Source organism: Salmo trutta, chromosome 11 (assembly GCF_901001165.1).
Source record: "Salmo trutta chromosome 11, fSalTru1.1, whole genome shotgun sequence".
Lineage (NCBI taxonomy): Eukaryota > Metazoa > Chordata > Actinopteri > Salmoniformes > Salmonidae > Salmo > Salmo trutta.
In genome coordinates, this window is record NC_042967.1 from 20,661,929 (window position 1) to 20,681,744 (window position 19,816).

General features: G+C 45.2%; 1 protein-coding gene across 2 annotated transcripts in view; it reads left to right on the forward strand.

Moving 5' to 3' along the window:
- Window positions 1-19,816, forward strand: part of LOC115202442 (calcium-binding protein 2-like) — a 35,816-nt gene extending 16,000 nt beyond the window's left edge. Inside the window, exons 1-7 of one of the 2 annotated variants that reach the window (XM_029766581.1) lie at window positions 6,867-6,888; window positions 7,446-7,646; window positions 15,354-15,384; window positions 16,401-16,535; window positions 16,742-16,851; window positions 17,064-17,211; window positions 19,328-19,816. In XM_029766581.1, coding sequence (XP_029622441.1) covers window positions 6,880-6,888; window positions 7,446-7,646; window positions 15,354-15,384; window positions 16,401-16,535; window positions 16,742-16,851; window positions 17,064-17,211; window positions 19,328-19,353 — 660 coding nt within the window. In that variant the 5' untranslated portion in view covers window positions 6,867-6,879 and the 3' untranslated portion in view covers window positions 19,354-19,816. Of the gene's footprint in view, window positions 1-6,866; window positions 6,889-7,445; window positions 7,647-15,353; window positions 15,385-16,400; window positions 16,536-16,741; window positions 16,852-17,063; window positions 17,212-19,327 lie in introns of those variants that run through there. The other variant, XM_029766580.1, reaches the window with a different exon arrangement.

Consider the following 19,816-nt stretch of genomic DNA (forward strand, 5'->3'; position numbering starts at 1 on the left):
TCCATTGCAGTTTGCTATAGATTGATACAGAGAGGGGGCGAGGGAGGGAGGGAGCTCTATCAAAAGATGGAGATACAGAATATTGGAAGGGAGAGAGGGAGAGAGGGAGACAGAGGGAATGATAGAGGGAGAGAGAAGTGACAAGGGGGTGAGAGAGAGAGAAGAAAGAGAGAGGGGGTGATACAAAGAGCGATAGAACAAGAGAGAGATACAGAGGGAGACAGTGGGAGTGAGAGAGGCAGTGATAGAGGGAGAGAGAAGAAAGAGAGAGGGGGTGATACAAAGAGCGATAGAACAAGAGAGAGAGAGATACAGAGGGAGGAGTGTGTGTGATTGCCTTTCCAATGTGACAATAGGGATTAGTGTTGTGGTGCCCAGCTCTACTCTAATGGCCTGGACACACAGCTACTCTCTACTGTAGTCACCACACTGCTGGGGGAGCACACACACACACATACACACACACACACACACACTTTCAGCAAATTACAAATTACATTTACGAGGAAAGAAATTGACAATTTCTGAAACGATCATAATGTACAACTTGAACATATTTCAGGGCTTATTTGATCATGAAGATATGAAGTACATAATCGTTTTTCATAACACAACTATTACATCATAATTCACTGTGACATTTTCACCCTCATATTCTTCATCCATTTCTCATAATGCTGATACCATCTGTCTCATTTGTGCCGGAATCTTCTTCCCAATCATCCACGGCAAAACGAGACAATGTTGGCTTCTAACTGTTCCTAGACATTCTAACCGTTCCCAGACATTCTAACCGTTCCCAGACATTCTAACCGTTCCTAGACATTCTAACCGTTCCTAGACATTCTAACCGTTCCTAGACATTCTAACCGTTCCTAGACATTCTAACCGTTCCTAGACATTCTAACCGTTCTTAGACATTCTAACCGTTCCTAGACATTCTAACTGTTCCTAGACATTCTAAATGTTCCTTGACATTGCATTCTAAATGTTCCCAGACATTCTAACTGTTCCTAGACATTCTAACTATTCCTAGACATTCTAAATGTTCCTAGACATTCTAAATGTTCCTAGACATTCTAAATGTTCCTAGACATTCTAACTGTTCCTAGACATTCTAACTGTTCCTAGACATTCTAACTGTTCCTAGACATTCTAACTGTTCCTTGACATTCTAACTGTTCCTTGACATTGCATTCTAACTGTTCCTAGACATTCTAATTGTTCCTAGACATTCTAAATGTTCCTAGACACTCTAAATGTTCCTAGACATTCTAAATGTTCCTAGACATTTTAAATGTTCCTAGACATTCTAACTGTTCCTTGACATTGCATTCTAAATGTTCCCAGACATTCTAACTGTTCCTAGACATTCTAACTGTTCCTAGACATTCTAACTGTTCCTAGACATTCTAAATGTTCCTTGACATTGCATTCTACATGTTCTGAAGCAGTACTCTCATGTAACCCCTGCTGGTTTAAGCAGTATTAAACTGTATTACTACGGTGGCTGTTTAAATCCAAGTAATGCCTTTATCTTCTGTTGGAACCCAAGTCCTGCTGGATAGATCCACACAGAAAGAACAGCAGGCCAAGAACCCAAAACATCTGCAAGAGGAGAATATAGAAATAGAATGGATAGAATAAAAATGTGGTGTGAGGTTGACCATGAGGTTAGATTTTGACAGTTCGGAGGCAAAATGAGGTGTGAGATTGACCACGAGGTTAGATTTTAAAACAGCGAGGAGGCAAAATGAGGTGTGAGATTGACCATGAGGTTAGATTTTAACATTGAGGAGGCAAAATGAGGTGTGAGATTGGCCATGTGGTTAGATTTTAACAATGAGGAGGCAAAATGAGGTGTAAGGTTGACCATGAGGTTAGATTAGGTCCCGTTTGGCTCAGTTGGTAGAGCATGGTGTTTGCAACGCCAGGGTTGTGGGTTTGATTCCCATGGGGGACCAGTATGGATAATTTTTTTTAATGAAATGTATGCATTTGCTACTGTAAGTTGTTCTGGATAAGAGCGTCTACTAAAAAATGTAAAAATGATTATGCTTTATCTTGCCAATATGAGGCTTTTTATTTGCAAGGTGAGGATAAACGAGCCGGGGAACAGTACAATTACTTACAAAATCAAATAGGACGATGAACAGAAAGGTAGGTCTAATAAACTGACATGATTAACATAAAACTCTAACAGAAGAACACCAAGGCTTCACTGCCTGTAAAGCCAGCAGCATGCCACCCTGTTAATGTCTGTCCTGTCTGTCTCTCTCCAACAGTGGCTTGCTTCTTGTAGCGATACCCATTACCCAGAATGCATCACAAACCCTACCAATTACCTAATTGACAATCAACTTCAATAAAGGCATGAAAATGGTACACAAACATGTTCAGGTCATTTACATTTAAGTCATTAAGCAGACGCTCTTATCCAGAGCGACTTACAAATTGGTGCATTCACCTTATGATATCCAGTGGAACAACCACTTTACAATAGTGCATCTAAATCTTTTAAGGGGGGGGGTTAGAAGGATTACTTTATCCTATCCCAGGTATTCCTTAAAGAGGTGGGGTTTCAGGTGTCTCCGGAAGGTGGTGATTGACTCCGCTGTCCTGGCGTCGTGAGGGAGCTTGTTCCACCATTGGGGTGCCAGAGCAGCGAACAGTTTTGACTGGGCTGAGCGGGAACTGTGCTTCCTCAGAGGTAGGGAGGCGAGCAGGCCAGAGGTGGATGAACGCAGTGCCCTTGTTTGGGTGTAGGGCCTGATCAGAGCATGAAGGTACGGAGGTGCCGTTCCCCTCACAGCTCCGTAGGCAAGCACCATGGTCTTGTAGCGGATGCGAGCTTCAACTGGAAGCCAGTGGAGAGAGCGGAGAAGCGGGGTGACGTGAGAGAACTTGGGAAGGTTGAACACCAGACGGGCTGCGGCGTTCTGGATGAGTTGTAGGGGTTTAGTGGCACAGGCAGGGAGCCCAGCCAACAGCGAGTTGCAGTAATCCAGACGGGAGATGACAAGTGCCTGGACTAGGACCTGCGCCGCTTCCTGTGTGGGTCGTACTCTGCGAATGTTGTAGAGCATGAACCTACAGGATCGGGTCACCGCCTTGATGTTAGTGGAGAACGACAGGGTGTTGTCCAGGGTCACGCCAAGGTTCTTAGCACTCTGGGAGGAGGACACAAGGGAGTTGTCAACCGTGATGGCGAGATCATGGAACGGGCAGTCCTTCCCCGGGAGGAAGAGCAGCTCCGTCTTGCCGAGGTTCAGCTTGAGGTGGTGATCCGTCATCCACACTGATATGTCTGCCAGACATGCAGAGATGCGATTCGCCACCTGGTTATCAGAAGGGGGAAAGGAGAAGATTAATTGTGTGTCGTCTGCATAGCAATGATAGGAGAGACCATGTGAGGATATGACAGAGCCAAGTGACTTGGTGTATAGTGAGAATAGGAGAGGGCCTAGAACAGAGCCCTGGGGACACCAGTGGTGAGAGCACGTGGTGCGGAGACAGATTCTCGCCACGCCACCTGGTAGCGACCTGTCAGGTAGGACGCAATCCAAGCGTGGGCCGCGCCGGAGATGCCCAGCTCGGAGAGGGTGGAGAGGAGGATCTGATGGTTCACAGTATCAAAGGCAGCAGATAGGTCTAGAAGGATGAGAGCAGAGGAGAGAGAGTTAGCTTTAGCAGTGCGGAGAGCCTCCGTGACACAGAGAAGAGCAGTCTCAGTTGAATGCCCAGTCTTGAAACCTGACTGATTAGGATCAAGAAGGTCATTCTGAGAGAGATAGCAGGAGAGCTGGCCAAGGACGGCACGTTCAAGAGTTTTGGAGAGAAAAGAAAGAAGGGATACTGGTCTGTAGTTGTTGACATCGGAGGGATCGAGTGTAGGTTTTTTCAGAAGGGGTGCAACTCTCGCTCTCTTGAAGACGGAAGGGACGTAGCCAGCGGTCAAGGATGAGTTGATGAGCGAGGTGAGGTAGGGGAGAAGGTCTCCGGAAATGGTCTGGAGAAGAGAGGAGGGGATAGGGTCAAGTGGGCAGGTTGTTGGGCGGCCGGCCGTCACAAGACGCGAGATTTCATCTGGAGAGAGAGGGGAGAAAGAGGTCAAAGCACAGGGTAGGGCAGTGTGAGCAGGACCAGCGGTGTCGTTTGAGGATCGGATGTCATCAACCTTCTTTTCAAAATGGTTGACGAAGTCATCCGCAGAGAGGGAGGAGGGGGGGGAGGGGGAGGAGGATTCAGGAGGGAGGAGAAGGTAGCAAAGAGCTTCCTAGGGTTAGAGGCAGATGCTTGGAATTTAGAGTGGTAGAAAGTGGCTTTAGCAGCAGAGACAGAAGAGGAAAATGTAGAGAGGAGGGAGTGAAAGGATGCCAGGTCCGCAGGGAGGCGAGTTTTCCTCCATTTCCGCTCGGCTGCCCGGAGCCCTGTTCTGTGAGCTCGCAGTGAGTCGTCGAGCCACGGAGCAGGAGGGGAGGACCGAGCCGGCCTGGAGGATAGGGGACAGAGAAAATCAAAGGATGCAGAAAGGGAGGAGAGGAGGGTTGAGGAGGCAGAATCAGGAGATAGGTTGGAGAAGGTTTGAGCAGAGGGAAGAGATGATAGGATGGAAGAGGAGAGAGTAGCGGGAGAGAGAGAGCGAAGGTTGGGACGGCGCAATACCATCCGAGTAGGGGCAGAGTGAGAAGTGTTGGATGAGAGCGAGAGGGAAAAGGATACAAGGTAGTGGTCGGAGACTTGGAGGGGAGTTGCAATGAGATTAGTGGAAGAACAGCATCTAGTAAACGTACATATTACCATCAAACCACACTTTAAATAATGGTGTTCACATGCTTTAAACAACATCAACAACATACGTCCCCCGGGAATAAGCTACTACTGCAATAACCCTTACCATAAAAACCCTTGCCTCCATTTGATGTCACAACTATGAGCAGGAAATGGACCAAACCCTCTTGCGTCAATGAGTCAATTAAAGGTAATCGTTTACATTTATTTTGATCTACTATACATGCAACTTGTGATCACTGAATGCACCCACAGAAAGAGTTATATTAACTGGAGACGCAACAGCGCAAATTTGGTTTTAGAAATGGGGGGGACATAACTGCTCCCTGAGGCGTCCGCATGGTCCTAAAGCACACCGGAGCCACGTTTTGTATCACAGTGCAATGATAAAACTGGGGGGGGACAAACATGCAATTTGAGAATGGCCCTGTGGAGATGCACAACAAAAGGTTTCAGCGCCAAACCAATAATCCTGACGCTCCAAAGTCAAACTCATAACAGGCAGGTTTCTTTCACAGGTGATCAACAATAACATGACTAACCCCACATTATTACAATAAATACATGTGATTCTCAACCCCTACACCATGTCTGGTCATTTATAACAGCAAGTCTTTAGATCAAGTCACGTATGACATTATGACAATAGTCACATGAGGATTCTTATCAAAAGGCTTTAGGAAAGGCAAAACGCTTGTTCACTGAAGTAGCGACAACAGTATTTGTGTATAGGATAATCAGCCTCACCTTTCTCCCATCCGATCTACAATGAACTCATCTCATATCCTTTCTTTCCTTTCCACTTTCTTTTCCTTCTTCCTGGTGAATTCACTCTTCCTATAGTGTACGTCCTGTTAGTGTCTCTACATGTCCTTCCTTCCTCTCCTCTCTGATAGGTTACACTACCTATCATTCCCTCGTCTCCAACCCTGTGTTGCTCTCTTCTCAGGGCCAACCCCTCACTTTACCTCCCCCTCCACTCTATCCCTCCCTTTCCTCTTTCTGGCATCCCCTCCTCTCTATCCCTCCCTTTCCTCTTTCTGGCATCCCCTCCACTCTATCCCTCCCTTTCCTCTTTCTGGCATCCCCTCCTCTCTATCCCTCCCTTTCCTCTTTCTGGCATCCCCTCCTCTCTATCCCTCCCTTTCCTCTTTCTGGCATCCCCTCCTCTCTATCCCTCCCTTTCCTCTTTCTGGCATCCCCTCCTCTCTATCCCTCCCTTTCCTCTTTCTGGCATCCCCTCCTCTCTATCCCTCCCTTTCCTCTTTCTGGCATCCCCTCCTCTCTATCCCTCCCTTTCCTCTTTCTGGCATCCCCTCCTCTATATCGCTCATTTTCTACTAGTCCCATCGCTCTATTCCTTTAATCTGAAATGTTGAGGATTAAAAAGGCATCCCGTTTTCCCCTCTAATTCTCCCCCCTCCCCCCTCCCTCTCAATTCTGTCAACCTGGTCATTTGCAGAGGGAGTGAGTGAGGAAAAGAACGGTAAAGGGCTGATATTGACTAAATTGAGGGGTAATCAAGGAAACATGAGAGAGAGAGCGAGAGAGAGAGAGAGAGAGAGAGAGAGAGAGAGAGAGAGAGAGAGAGAGAGAGAGAGAGAGAGAGAGAGAGAGAGAGAGAGAGAGAGAGAGAGTAGGGGAGAGAGAGAGAGAAATAAACCGACAATAGAATCACCCTGCTCTCCTAACTTATCCTGCCGGTAGCACCATGTGTGAGGGTTTCCACCAATTCAAGGAGGTTTGACCAGAGACACATGGCGACCGCATGGCAACCTAGTCTCTCAATAGACCAATTGGATCTTTGATTCAGCATTTAGGAGGACCTCATTGGCTGGATTATCATCTTCATTATCATCAACATCAGTAGTGTTCTATTGGTGGCTGACGAGCTTAATTCTGGGATAGATTAGAACTTTAGGTTTGGACCGGGACTTTGGCTGGAGAGTTTATGTAATAGCTAACCGGAGAGAGAGAGGGAGGGAGAGAGGAAAGGAGAGGGACAGTGCATGGGACAGAGGGAAAGAGAGGGGGAGGAGAGGAGGACTCAGAGAGAAAGAAAAGCTGATGGGAAATAAGAGAAGCAAAATGAGGAAGGTAAGGGATTATTCCTCAATTATATATTGTCGTTTAGATTACTTTGGGATTTAGTATCGGAGATCTATTGATTCTATAGATGTGTGAGAGACAGACGTATGTTTTTTTTTTTTTTTTTTACTGTAGGCGGTGTAAAAGTAACGTTTCTACGACTTGCAATGTGCATGATTTTAACAAATCGACATTGGTTCTTGTACATTGACTTTTAGCTGAATCAGAAATATTTTTAAATGTTAATTAGCATTGACGACACTGAGTTAACTGTACAGAGTACTGGTTCATACAGGCTGCTAGGAATTACTGAAACTAGGAAGCATTGCTGATTTAGTGACAGCATACTGGTTCATACACACTGCTAGGAATGACTAACAAGGAAGGAAGCATGACTACTTTAGTGATCTAGTCTACAGCCTAGTGTGTCTTAGAACAATAAGGAACAGGGCTGAAAAACTAATTCACTCACCTGCCATTTCTATTGGCCGAACACACCTTTTCTGATCATTCTGATTGGTTGGCATGTGGTTGGTTAATCGATTTGATTGGTTCCCCTCCTTAAGGGGGTGTTGCCCTCGGAGGGGAGCGGAGCCCCATTGGCTGCGGCGGCAATGCTAGGGGGTGTGGGGGCCCTGGAGGAAGAAGAGAAGGAGGAAGATGAAAGAAGAAGAGTGTTTGCTGTGGTCCAGAACTGCACCGTGATACACAACATCGTGGGCCCCGCCTGCATCTTCCTCAGAGAGGCGTTCATTCAGAGCCAGCTCGTACGTAACCTTACAGAGATGCACACACACACACACACACACACACACACACACACACACACACACACACACACACACACACACACACACACACACACTTTCTAATGTAGACTACATACTATACCGATATAATAGTCATCCATTTATCCATTTCAGACATTTTGTCTGAACAAATCACGAGTTCTCTGTGGTCATTGACTAGCTTTTACAAGAGTGTAACACCATATGAGCTTGTACGTTCACCAAGACCTTACATCCATCCCATAATATCATTACCATCATGATCACTTCATCAAATGTCACCCTGTCCACAGTTCTGACCCTATCCACCTGGATCACTTCATCAAACGTCACCCTGTCCACAGCTCTGACCCTATCCACCTGGATCACTTCATCAAACGTCACCCTGTCCACAGTTCTGACCCTATCCACCTGGATCACTTCATCAAACGTCACCCTGTCCACAGTTCTGACCCTATCCACCTGGATCACTTCATCAAACGTCACCCTGTCCACAGTTCTGACCCTATCCACCTGGATCACTTCATCAAACGTCACCCTGTCCACAGTTCTGACCCTATCCACCTGGATCACTTCATCAAACGTCACCCTGTCCACAGTTCTGACCCTATCCACCTGGATAATTTCATCAAACGTCACCCTGTCCACAGTTCTGACCCTATCCACCTGGATCACTTCATCAAACGTCACCCTGTCCACAGCTCTGACCCTATCCACCTGCATCACTTCATCAAACGTCACCCTGTCCACAGTTCTGACCCTATCCACCTGCATCACTTCATCAAACGTCACCCTGTCCACAGCTCTGACCCTATCCACCTGCATCACTTCATCAAACGTCACCCTGTCCACAGTTCTGACCCTATCCACCTGCATCACTTCACCAAACGTCACCCTGTCCACAGCTCTGACCCTATCCACCTGCATCACTTCATCAAACGTCACCCTGTCCACAGTTCTGACCAGTGGTGTAAAATAATTAAGTAAAAATACTTTAAAGTAATACTTAGGTCGTTTTTTGGGGTATCTGTAATTTACCTTACTATTTACATTTTGGACTTTCACTTTTACTTCACCACATTCCTAAAGAAAACGATGTACCTTTTAATCCATACATTTTCCCTAACATCCAAAAGTACTCGTTACATTTTGAATGCTTAGCAGGACAAGAAAATGGTCCAATTCACAAACTTATCAAGAGAACATCCCTGCTCATCCCTACTGCCTCTGATTTGGCGGATTCACTAAACACAAATGCTTCGTTGGTAAATTATGGCTGAGTGTTGGAGTGTGTCCCTGGCCGTCCATCAATTAAAAAAAGAAGAAAATGTGTTTAATATAAGGAATTTGAAATGATTTATACTTTTACTTTTGATACATTTTAGCATTTTAGCAATTACATTTACTTTAAATACTTAAGTATATTAAAAGCCAAATACTTTTAGACTTTTTCTCAAGTAGAATTTTATTGGGTGACTTTCACTTTTACTTGAGTCGTTTTCTATTAATGTATCTTTACTTTTACTCAAGTATGACAATTGTGTACATTTTCCACCACTGGCTCTGAGCCCATCCAAACGTCACCCTGTCCACAGCTCTGACCCTATCCACTCACCACCCTGTCCACAGCTCTGACCCTATCCACTCACCACCCTGTCCACAGCTCTGATCCTATCCACTCACCACCCTGTCCACAGCTCTGACCCTATCCACTCACCACCCTTTCTAGAGCTCTGTTCCTATCCACTCACCACCCTGTCCACAGCTCTGATCCTATCCACTCACCACCCTGTCCACAGCTCTGATCCTATCCACTCACCACCCTGTCCACAGCTCTGATCCTATCCACTCACCACCCTGTCCACAGCTCTGAACTTTTCCTCTCACCACCCTGTCCACAGCTCTGATCCTATCCACTCACCACCCTGTCCACAGCTCTGAACTTTTCCTCTCACCACCCTGTCCACAGCTCTGATCCTATCCACTCACCACCCTGTCCACAGCTCTGATCCTATCCACTCACCACCCTGTCCACAGCTCTGATCCTATCCACTCACCACCCTGTCCACAGCTCTGAACCTTTCCACTCACCACCCTGTCCACAGCTCTGTACCTTTCCACTCACCACCCTGTCCACAGCTCTGAACCTTTCCACTCACCACCCTGTCCACAGCTCTGAACCTTTCCACTCACCACCCTGTCCACAGCTCTGATCCTATCCACTCACCACCCTGTCCACAGCTCTGATCCTATCCACTCACCACCCTGTCCACAGCTCTGAACCTTTCCACTCACCACCCTGTCCACAGCTCTGATCCTATCCACTCACCACCCTGTCCACAGCTCTGATCCTATCCACTCACCACCCTGTCCACAGCTCTGATCCTATCCACTCACCACCCTGTCCACAGCTCTGATCCTTTCCACTCACCACCCTGTCCACAGCTCTGAACCTTTCCACTCACCACCCTGTCCACAGCTCTGATCCTATCCATTCACCACCCTGTCCACAATTCTGAACCTTTCCACTCACCACCCTGTCCACAGCTCTGATCCTATCCATTCACCACTCTGTCCACAGCTCTGATCCTTTCCACTCACCACCCTGTCCACAGCTCTGATCCTATCCACTCACCACCCTGTCCACAGCTCTGACCCTATCCACTCACCACCCTGTCCACAGCTCTGATCCTATCCACTCACCACCCTGTCCACAGCTCTGACCCTATCCACTCACCACCCTTTCTAGAGCTCTGTTCCTATCCACTCACCACCCTGTCCACAGCTCTGATCCTATCCACTCACCACCCTGTCCACAGCTCTGATCCTATCCACTCACCACCCTGTCCACAGCTCTGATCCTATCCACTCACCACCCTGTCCACAGCTCTGAACTTTTCCTCTCACCACCCTGTCCACAGCTCTGATCCTATCCACTCACCACCCTGTCCACAGCTCTGATCCTATCCACTCACCACCCTGTCCACAGCTCTGATCCTATCCACTCACCACCCTGTCCACAGCTCTGAACCTTTCCACTCACCACCCTGTCCACAGCTCTGAACCTTTCCACTCACCACCCTGTCCACAGCTCTGTACCTTTCCACTCACCACCCTGTCCACAGCTCTGATCCTATCCACTCACCACCCTGTCCACAGCTCTGAACCTTTCCACTCACCACCCTGTCCACAGCTCTGATCCTATCCACTCACCACCCTGTCCACAGCTCTGATCCTATCCACTCACCACCCTGTCCACAGCTCTGATCCTATCCACTCACCACCCTGTCCACAGCTCTGAACCTTTCCACTCACCACCCTGTCCACAGCTCTGATCCTATCCACTCACCACCCTGTCCACAGCTCTGATCCTATCCACTCACCACCCTGTCCACAGCTCTGATCCTTTCCACTCACCACCCTGTCCACAGCTCTGAACCTTTCCACTCACCACCCTGTCCACAGCTCTGATCCTATCCATTCACCACCCTGTCCACAATTCTGAACCTTTCCACTCACCACCCTGTCCACAGCTCTGATCCTATCCATTCACCACTCTGTCCACAGCTCTGATCCTTTCCACTCACCACCCTGTCCACAGCTCTGATCCTATCCACTCACCACCCTGTCCACAGCTCTGTACCTTTCCACTCACCACCCTGTCCACAGCTCTGTACCTTTCCCCTCACCACCCTGTCCACAGCTCTGATCCTATCCACTCAATATCAGGTTCTATTTCTATGACACCAGCATCTCCCCTGTGTATTATCACCATTACAATTCTGAGCAGCATGATTGGAGGAATCCACTACTACATCATCTCCACCAAATATCATCTGCCAACCCTGTGAGTGTCCCATATCCATTGATGCTACTATACATTGTTTTTAGTGATGGCTTATTTACTTTAAACTTAGAGCACCGTACAACATTATCTTAGCAAGCAAAACTTTCTATGGTAGACCACATCCTGCTGTGTTTTACAGTACCTTGCAAAAGTATTCACCCCCTTGGCATATTTCTTATTTTGTTGCATTACAACCTGTAATTTATAATAGATTTTTGTTTGGATTTCATCTAATGGACATACACAAAATTGTCCAAATTGGTGAAGTGAAATGAAAAAAATAAAAAAGGGAAAAGTAGTGCGTGCATATGTACTCAACCCCTTTGCTAAAGCACCTAAATAAGTGCAACCAATTACCTTCAGAAGTCACATAATTTGTTAAATAAAGTCCACCTGTGGGCAATCTAAGTGTCACATGATCTGTCACATGATCTCAGTATATATACACCTGTTCTGAAAGGCAACACCACTAAGCAAGGGGCACCACCAAGCAAGTGGCACCATGAAGACCAAGGAGCTCACCAAACAGGTCAGGGACAATGTTGTGGAGAAATACAGATCAGGGTTGGGTTATAAAAAAATATCAAAAACCTTGAACATCCCACGGAGCACCATTAAATCCATTATTAAAAAATGGAAAGAATATGGCACCACAACAAACTTGCCTAGAGAGGGCCGCCCACCAAAACTCACGGACCAGACAAGGAGGGCATTTATCAGAGAGGCAACAAAGAGACCAAAGATAACCCTGAAGGAGCTGCAAAGCTCCACAGCAGAGATTGGAGTATCTGTCCATAGGACCACATTAAGCTGTACACTCCACAGAGCTGGGCTTAACGGAAGAGTGGCCGAAACAAAATAAGCAAACATGTTTGGTGTTCGCCAAAAGGCATGTGGGAGACTCCCGAAACATATGGAAGAAGGTACTCTGGTCAGATGAGACTAAAATTGAGCTTTTTGACCATCAAAGAAAATGCTATGGCTGGCACAAACCCAACACCTCTCATCACCCCGAGAACTTCATCCCCCCAGTGAAGCACAGTGGTGGCAGCATTATGCTGTGGGGATGTTTTCGTAGGCAGGGACTGGGAAACTGGTCAGAATTTCAGGAATGATGGATGGTGCTAAATACAGGGAAATTCTTGAGGGGAGCCTGTTTCAGTCTTCCAGAGATTTGAGACTGGGACGGAGGTTCACCTTCCAGCAGGACTATGACCCTAAGCATACTGCTAAAGCAACACTTGAGAGGTTTAAGGGGAAACATTTAAATGTATTGGAATGGCCTAGTCAAAGCCCAGACCTCAATCCAATTGAGAATCTGTGGTATGACTTAAAGATTGCTGTACACCAGCAGGAACCCATCCAACTTGAAGGAGCTGGAGCAGTTTTGCCTTGAAGAATGGGCAAAAATCCCAGTGGCTAGATGTGCCAAACTTATAGAGACATACCCCAAGAGACTTGCAGCTGTTATTGCTGCAAAAGGTGGCCTCTACAAAGTATTGACTTTTGGGGGGGGGGGGGGGGGGATAGTTATGCAGCTCAAGTTTTCATATTTTTTGGTCTTATTTCTTGTTTGTTTCACAAGAAAAAATATTTTGCATCTTCAAAGTGGTAGGCATGTTGTGTAAATCAAATGATACAAACCCCCCCAAAATGTATTTTAATTCCAGGTTGTAAGGCAACAAAATAGGAAAAATGCCAAGGGGTGAATACTTTCGTAAGCCACCGTATATTATAATTTCCCTTCATGAGGTTGGAATAATACTGTGAAATTGTAACAATGATGATAATGTCCTATTCGTGTAAGAGCTGTTGAAAAGACCACCTTAAATCTCAGCTTGTTTTGCCTGGCGACATCCCTAGTTGATCTAAGTTAATAGACCAATAGCAAAGGGAGTTTCAAACCTCACTGCCAATAACAACAATTTTTCAGGTTACATATCCCTCCTCCAATTAGACCCCTTACTCAAACCACTCCCAGACATTCCTAGCAAAATTCTTGCTTGAGAAATGTAATTTTGGTAAAAAGCCATTTTTGTTTATTTTGGACCTTTTTAATTAACAGTTACAGTAAGGGATACTTCGGGATTTTTGCACTTCCCAAGAGTTAGATGAACTTGTGTAAACCATTTTTATGTCTGCAATCAGTTTGAAGGAAGTAGCTAACTAGCATTAGTGCAATGACTGCATGCTAGCTGTACCTGTAGACTCCCAGCCATTGCTCTAAAGATACTTAGCTTTGGCTCGCAAAACTACCTCTAACTTCCTTAATTCTGGACGCTGAGACATTAAAAAAAAGTCTCCACGAGTTTATCTGACTCTGGGGAAGTAGATAAAGGGAACATTGCCAACATCTCGCAGGATCCCTTTCATTTATACCAAGAAAGAATTTTTATAGACAAAGAAAGTAGAACAAAGAAAGATAAAAGAGAACGACGGCCTAGAACAGATTGTACTGTAGATGTTGTCAAAGACAGAGTGTGTGGCGATGACATGGTCAGTGCTCAGCCTGTTCCTCAACGTTGTAATTTAGATGAGGGATTCATCTCCTGCTCACCGAGCGAGCAGCATCTGATATGTCCTCTTATTCCAGATTAATGTATTTGTTCGAGTGAGAAGAGATCATATTTTCTCAGTCCCAAGTGGCACCCTATTCCCTATTTAGTGCACTACTTTTAACCAGGGCTCTGGTCAATGACCCTGGCTGCATGGTAACTCTTGCCCTGTAATCTGTTTTGACCTATGACCCTGGCTGCATGGCAACTCTGGCCCTGTAATCTGTTTTGACCTATAACCCTGGCTGCATGGCAACTCTGGCCCTGTAATCTGTTTTGACCTATGACCCTGGCTGCATGATGAAATGTTATTTGTCACATGAATGAAATATTATTTGTCACATGCTTAGTAAACAACAGGTGTAGACTAACTGGCAGAACCCACTGTGTGTGTGTGTGTGTGCGTGTGTGTGTGTGTGTGTGTGTGTGTGTGTGTCCAGTCATTGGCAGAACCTACTGTGTGTTTGAGACTGACTACAGTCAGATTGCACAACATCACTGATTACTCTACAAATCCCCTTGCAACAAACTGATCCCCTCTAACACGCTGCCTGTGTCTACCACACACTGACTACATCCCAAATGGCACCCTATTCCCATATAGTACACTGCTTTGGATTGATGAGACCTGGTCAAAGTAGTGCACTATACATGGAATGGGGTGTCATTTGGGACATAACCACTTCGATGTAGCCTACCACTGACAGACAGAGCAGTGCAGCCAATAACAGGGGACGGAATAGGACTGTGTTGAGCGAACTGAGGGGTTGCTAAAGCCAGTCGGATCACATGCTGTGTAATCCTGTAACAAATCGCCGGTCTGGCTGCGTAACATGAATTGATGGGGTTTTAGAGATGAGGGAGGGAGGGAGGGAGGGAGGGAGGGAGGGAGGGAAAGGATGCAACTTGTATGAGAGAGAAGTGAATGAATCCTCTGTATTTTGGTTTTTGCCATCTCTCACTCTCAAATGATTCCCTATCAAATGGTTCTCTATCAAATGAGTCCATATCAAATGAGTCCATATCAAATGAGTCCATATCAAATGCTTTACTTACCTGTCCAGTTCAGTCCGCAACATTCAGCTGGAGCTAAATCAAAGATGTGCAGTTCTCTTTGTTTTTATGAGAATGTTTCCCTGTCAGTCATTGTGTGTGTGTATTTCTGTTCATCTACACTACAGTATATTCAGTGTCCTTATCTTTGTGTGTGTGTCTGTGTCGGTGCGAGCTAACACACTGTGTCTGTCACTCTGTATGTGTTCCCTCCAATCTGAAACCCTGCAGGACAGAGACCTACGGCCAGAAGAGATTGAAGGTACAGATAAGAGACATTACACAGAGCCAGTCAACACTGTCATCCTCCCTCTGTCCCTGTTCCTCTCAGTCAACACTGTCATCCTCCCTGTCCCTGTTTCTCTCAGTCAACACCGTCATCCTCCCCCTGTCCCTGTTTCTTTCAGTCAACACCGTCATCCACCCTCTCTCCCTGTTTCTCTCAGTCAACACCGTCATCCTCCCACTCCCTGTTTCTCTCAGTCAACACCGTCATCCACCCTCTCTCCCTGTTTCTCTCAGTCAACACCGTCATCCTCCCACTCCCTGTTTCTCTCAGTCAACACCCGTCATCCACCCTCTCTCCCTGTTTCTCTCAGTCAACACCACCATCCTTCCTCTCTCCCTGTTTCAATCAGTCAACACCACCATCCTCCCTCTCACCCTGTTTCTCTCTCCATCTTCCTGTCTTTTCCATACATACTCATATTTTCAACATACTGTATTTACTCCCAAAGAACAATAAATCCCAGTGTTCTGGCTCTACTGTGTTGTCCTCCCTCAAACTTAAAGACACTTTGATGTGGCTGCAGGTTTTTCCACCACCCATACAGGAGTAATAGAGCCCTTGTTCACAATTGTATAAAATAAAAATGTATCAGGGGGGCTGCAGCACCTCATCACTCCTACTTCCTGCAGCTATGGGTGTGGCTTGTCATCAAAGAGTCTAAAATTAATATAAGAATCAATGTCTATTTTTCTCATTTCTATTCAACAACCCCCCCCCCTGCTCTCCTCTCCCCCCATTCCCCATCCATCTCTCCTCATCCTTATCTACCCCTCACCCGTCTCTCCTCTCCCCCCATTCCCCCATCCATCTCTCCTCATCCTTATCTACCCCTCACCCGTCTCTCCTCTCCCCCCATTCCCCCATCCACCTCTCCTCATCCTTATCTACCCATCACCTGTCTCTCCTCTCCCCCCATTCCCCCATCCATCTCTCCTCACCCTCATCTACCCCTCACCCGTCTCTCCCCCATCCCCCTCCTCCCTGTGCAGAGCTGAAGGAGGCGTTCGGGGAGTTTGATAAGGATAAAGATGGCTACATCAGCTGTAAGGAACTGGGAGAGTGCATGAGGACTATGGGGTACATGCCTACTGAGATGGAGCTCATCGAACTCAGCCAGAACATCTGTGAGTCACACACACACACACAATATCACACACACACACACACGGACGTAAAGACATACGTTCACACATTGTGAGTGTGCACGCATGCAGCACACACACATTAACCAGAGAAAGCGAGGCCATACCCTCTGTGTATAGTATTTGAAGCTCTTTAGCTCTTCATCACCCCTGTGACCATTTCTGTAATGACTCTTGTTTCCATCTAGGTGGCGGCAGAGTGGACTTTGAGGACTTTGTGGAGCTGATGGGTCCTAAAATGTTGGCGGAGACAGCAGACATGATAGGAGTGAAGGAGCTCAGGGATGCTTTCAAAGAAGTACGGAGAGACAATATTCATCTTATTATATCTGTTTATAATATAAGACCACAAATTAAATGACAAGTTATTCTCTTAACCTGCTCTCTCTAATCTATCCTCTCCCCTCCCTTTCTACTCCACTCTCCCCCTTTTTCTGTCCCTCTCTCCCTCACCTCACTTTACTTCCTCCTGTCCTCCTCCTCCTCATCCTCGTCCTTCTTCTTCTTCAGTTTGACTCTAACGGGGACGGTCAGATCAGCCTGGCTGAACTGAAGGAGGCCATGAAAAAGCTGGTGGGGGAGCAACTCAACCAACCAGAGATCGACGAGATCCTCCGAGACGTCGACCTCAATGGGGACGGCCTGCTCGACTTCGAGGGTGAGGGGAGAGAGGGGGATGAGGGGGAGAAGGTGAGGGGAGAGTGGGAGGAGAAAAGGGGACAGTTTGGTGGACTTTGAGGGGAGGATGGGAGAGAGGAGTAAGGGGGAAGAGAAAAGGAGACGATTTGGTGAACTTGAAAGGGGAGAGAGGAGGGGAGAAAGAGGGAGGGAAGGCAGCAGGAGGAAAGGGTGTGGAGAGAAGTAATAAGAAACTAATAGAGAAAGGAGAGAGAGGGGATAAGGGGAGAACCAATGCATCAGAGAGGAAAATGTGGCATTGAGATATGATGAAGGTTGCTCTCCACTACAACACTATGTTCACCCTGTTTCACCATACCAAACTCACTATGTGGTCACTATACTAAACTCACCATGTTGTAACTGTACTAATACTCACCATGTTGTCACTGTACTAATACTCACTATGTTTACACTATACTAATACTCACTATGTTGTCACTATACTAATACTCACTATGTTGTCACTGTACTAATACTCACCATGTTGTCACTGTACTAATACTCACCATGTTGACACTATACTAATACTCACTATGTTGTCACTATACTAATACTCACCATGTTGTCACTGTACTAATACTCACTATGTTGACACTATACTAATACTCACCATGTTGTCACTGTACTAATACTCACTATGTTGACACTATACTAAACTCACCATGTTGTCACTATACTAATTCTCACCATGTTGTAACTGTACTAATACTCACCATGTTGTCACTGTACTAATACTCACTGTGTTGTCACTATACTAAACTCACCATGTTGTCACTATACTAATTCTCACCATGTTGTAACTGTACTAATACTCACCATGTTGTCACTGTACTAATACTCACTATGTTGACACTATACTAATACTCACTATGTTGTCACTATACTAATACTCACTATGTTGTCACTGTACTAATACTCACCATGTTGACACTATACTAATACTCACCATGTTGTCACTATACTAATACTCACTATGTTGACACTATACTAATGCTCACCATGTTGTCACCATTCTAATACTCACCATGTTGTCACTATACTAATACTCACCATGTTGACACTATACTAATACTCACCATGTTGTCACTATACTAATACTCACTATGTTGTCACTATACTAATACTCACTATGTTGTCACTATACTAATACTCACTATGTTGTCACTGTACTAATACTCACTATGTTGACACTATACTAATACTCACTATGTTGTCACTATACTAATACTCACTATGTTGTCACTGTACTAATACTCACTATGTTGTCACTATACTAATACTCACCATGTTGTCACTGTACTAATACTCACTATGTTGTCACTATACTAATACTCACTATGTTGTCACTATACTAATACTCACTATGTTGACACTATACTAATACTCACTATGTTGACACTATAATAATACTCACCATGTTGTCACTATACTAATGCTCACCATGTTGTCACCATACTAATACTCACTATGTTGACACTATACTAATACTCACTATGTTGTCACCATTCTAATACTCACTATGTTGACACTATACTAATACTCACCATGTTGTCACTATACTAATACTCACCATGTTGACACTATACTAATACTCACCATGTTGTCACTATACTAATGCTCACCATGTTGTCACCATTCTAATACTCACTATGTTGACACCATTCTAATACTCACTATGTTGACACTATACTAATACTCACCATGTTGTCACTATACTAATGCTCACCATGTTGTCACCATTCTAATACTCACTATGTTGACACCATTCTAATACTCACTATGTTGACACTATACTAATGCTCACCATGTTGTCACCATACTAATACTCACCGTGTTGTCACTATACTAATACTCACTATGTTGTCACCATTCTAATACTCACTATGTTGTCACCATTCTAATACTCCCTATGTTGACACTATACTAATACTCACCATGTTGACACTATACTAATACTCACTATGTTGACACTATACTAATACTCACCATGTTGACACTGTACTAATACTCACCATGTTGTCACTATACTAATGCTCACCATGTTGTCACCATACTAATAAAAATGTAGCTCATATTTTGTGTTCTTTCTACAGAGTTTGTCAGGATGATGTCTCGCTGACTCTCCTGGCCAGAACATCATGATGACATGACTTTTAGAGACTAGTAAACAACAAAACCTCCTCAGTCCTCAGTTTGTTGTTGAACATGTAATTACAGTATTATTGATGTACAAATATTTCATGTTGTTTTTAGGGTATTTGTTCTTATTTTTTTCATTGCTATAGCAACAATCCCTCCTAATACTGTATGTTTTTGTTGTATAACTGTAACATTGTAATAATAATAATATTTGTTAAGTGGTTTTCATGTATTATGTTCAAAGTGCTACATTATGTTATCAGTTAGTGATGCTTTTGTGTAGTTTCAGCCAGTAATTTTAAAAGTAGTGCTCACGAGCCACAATGGGTCCCGTTAAATGTGTAATACAGCATCCATTTTGTATGATATGTTACATCCTACAAAATATCCATATATATATCAATATAAACACAGTTGAAGTCAGAAGTTTACATACACTTAGG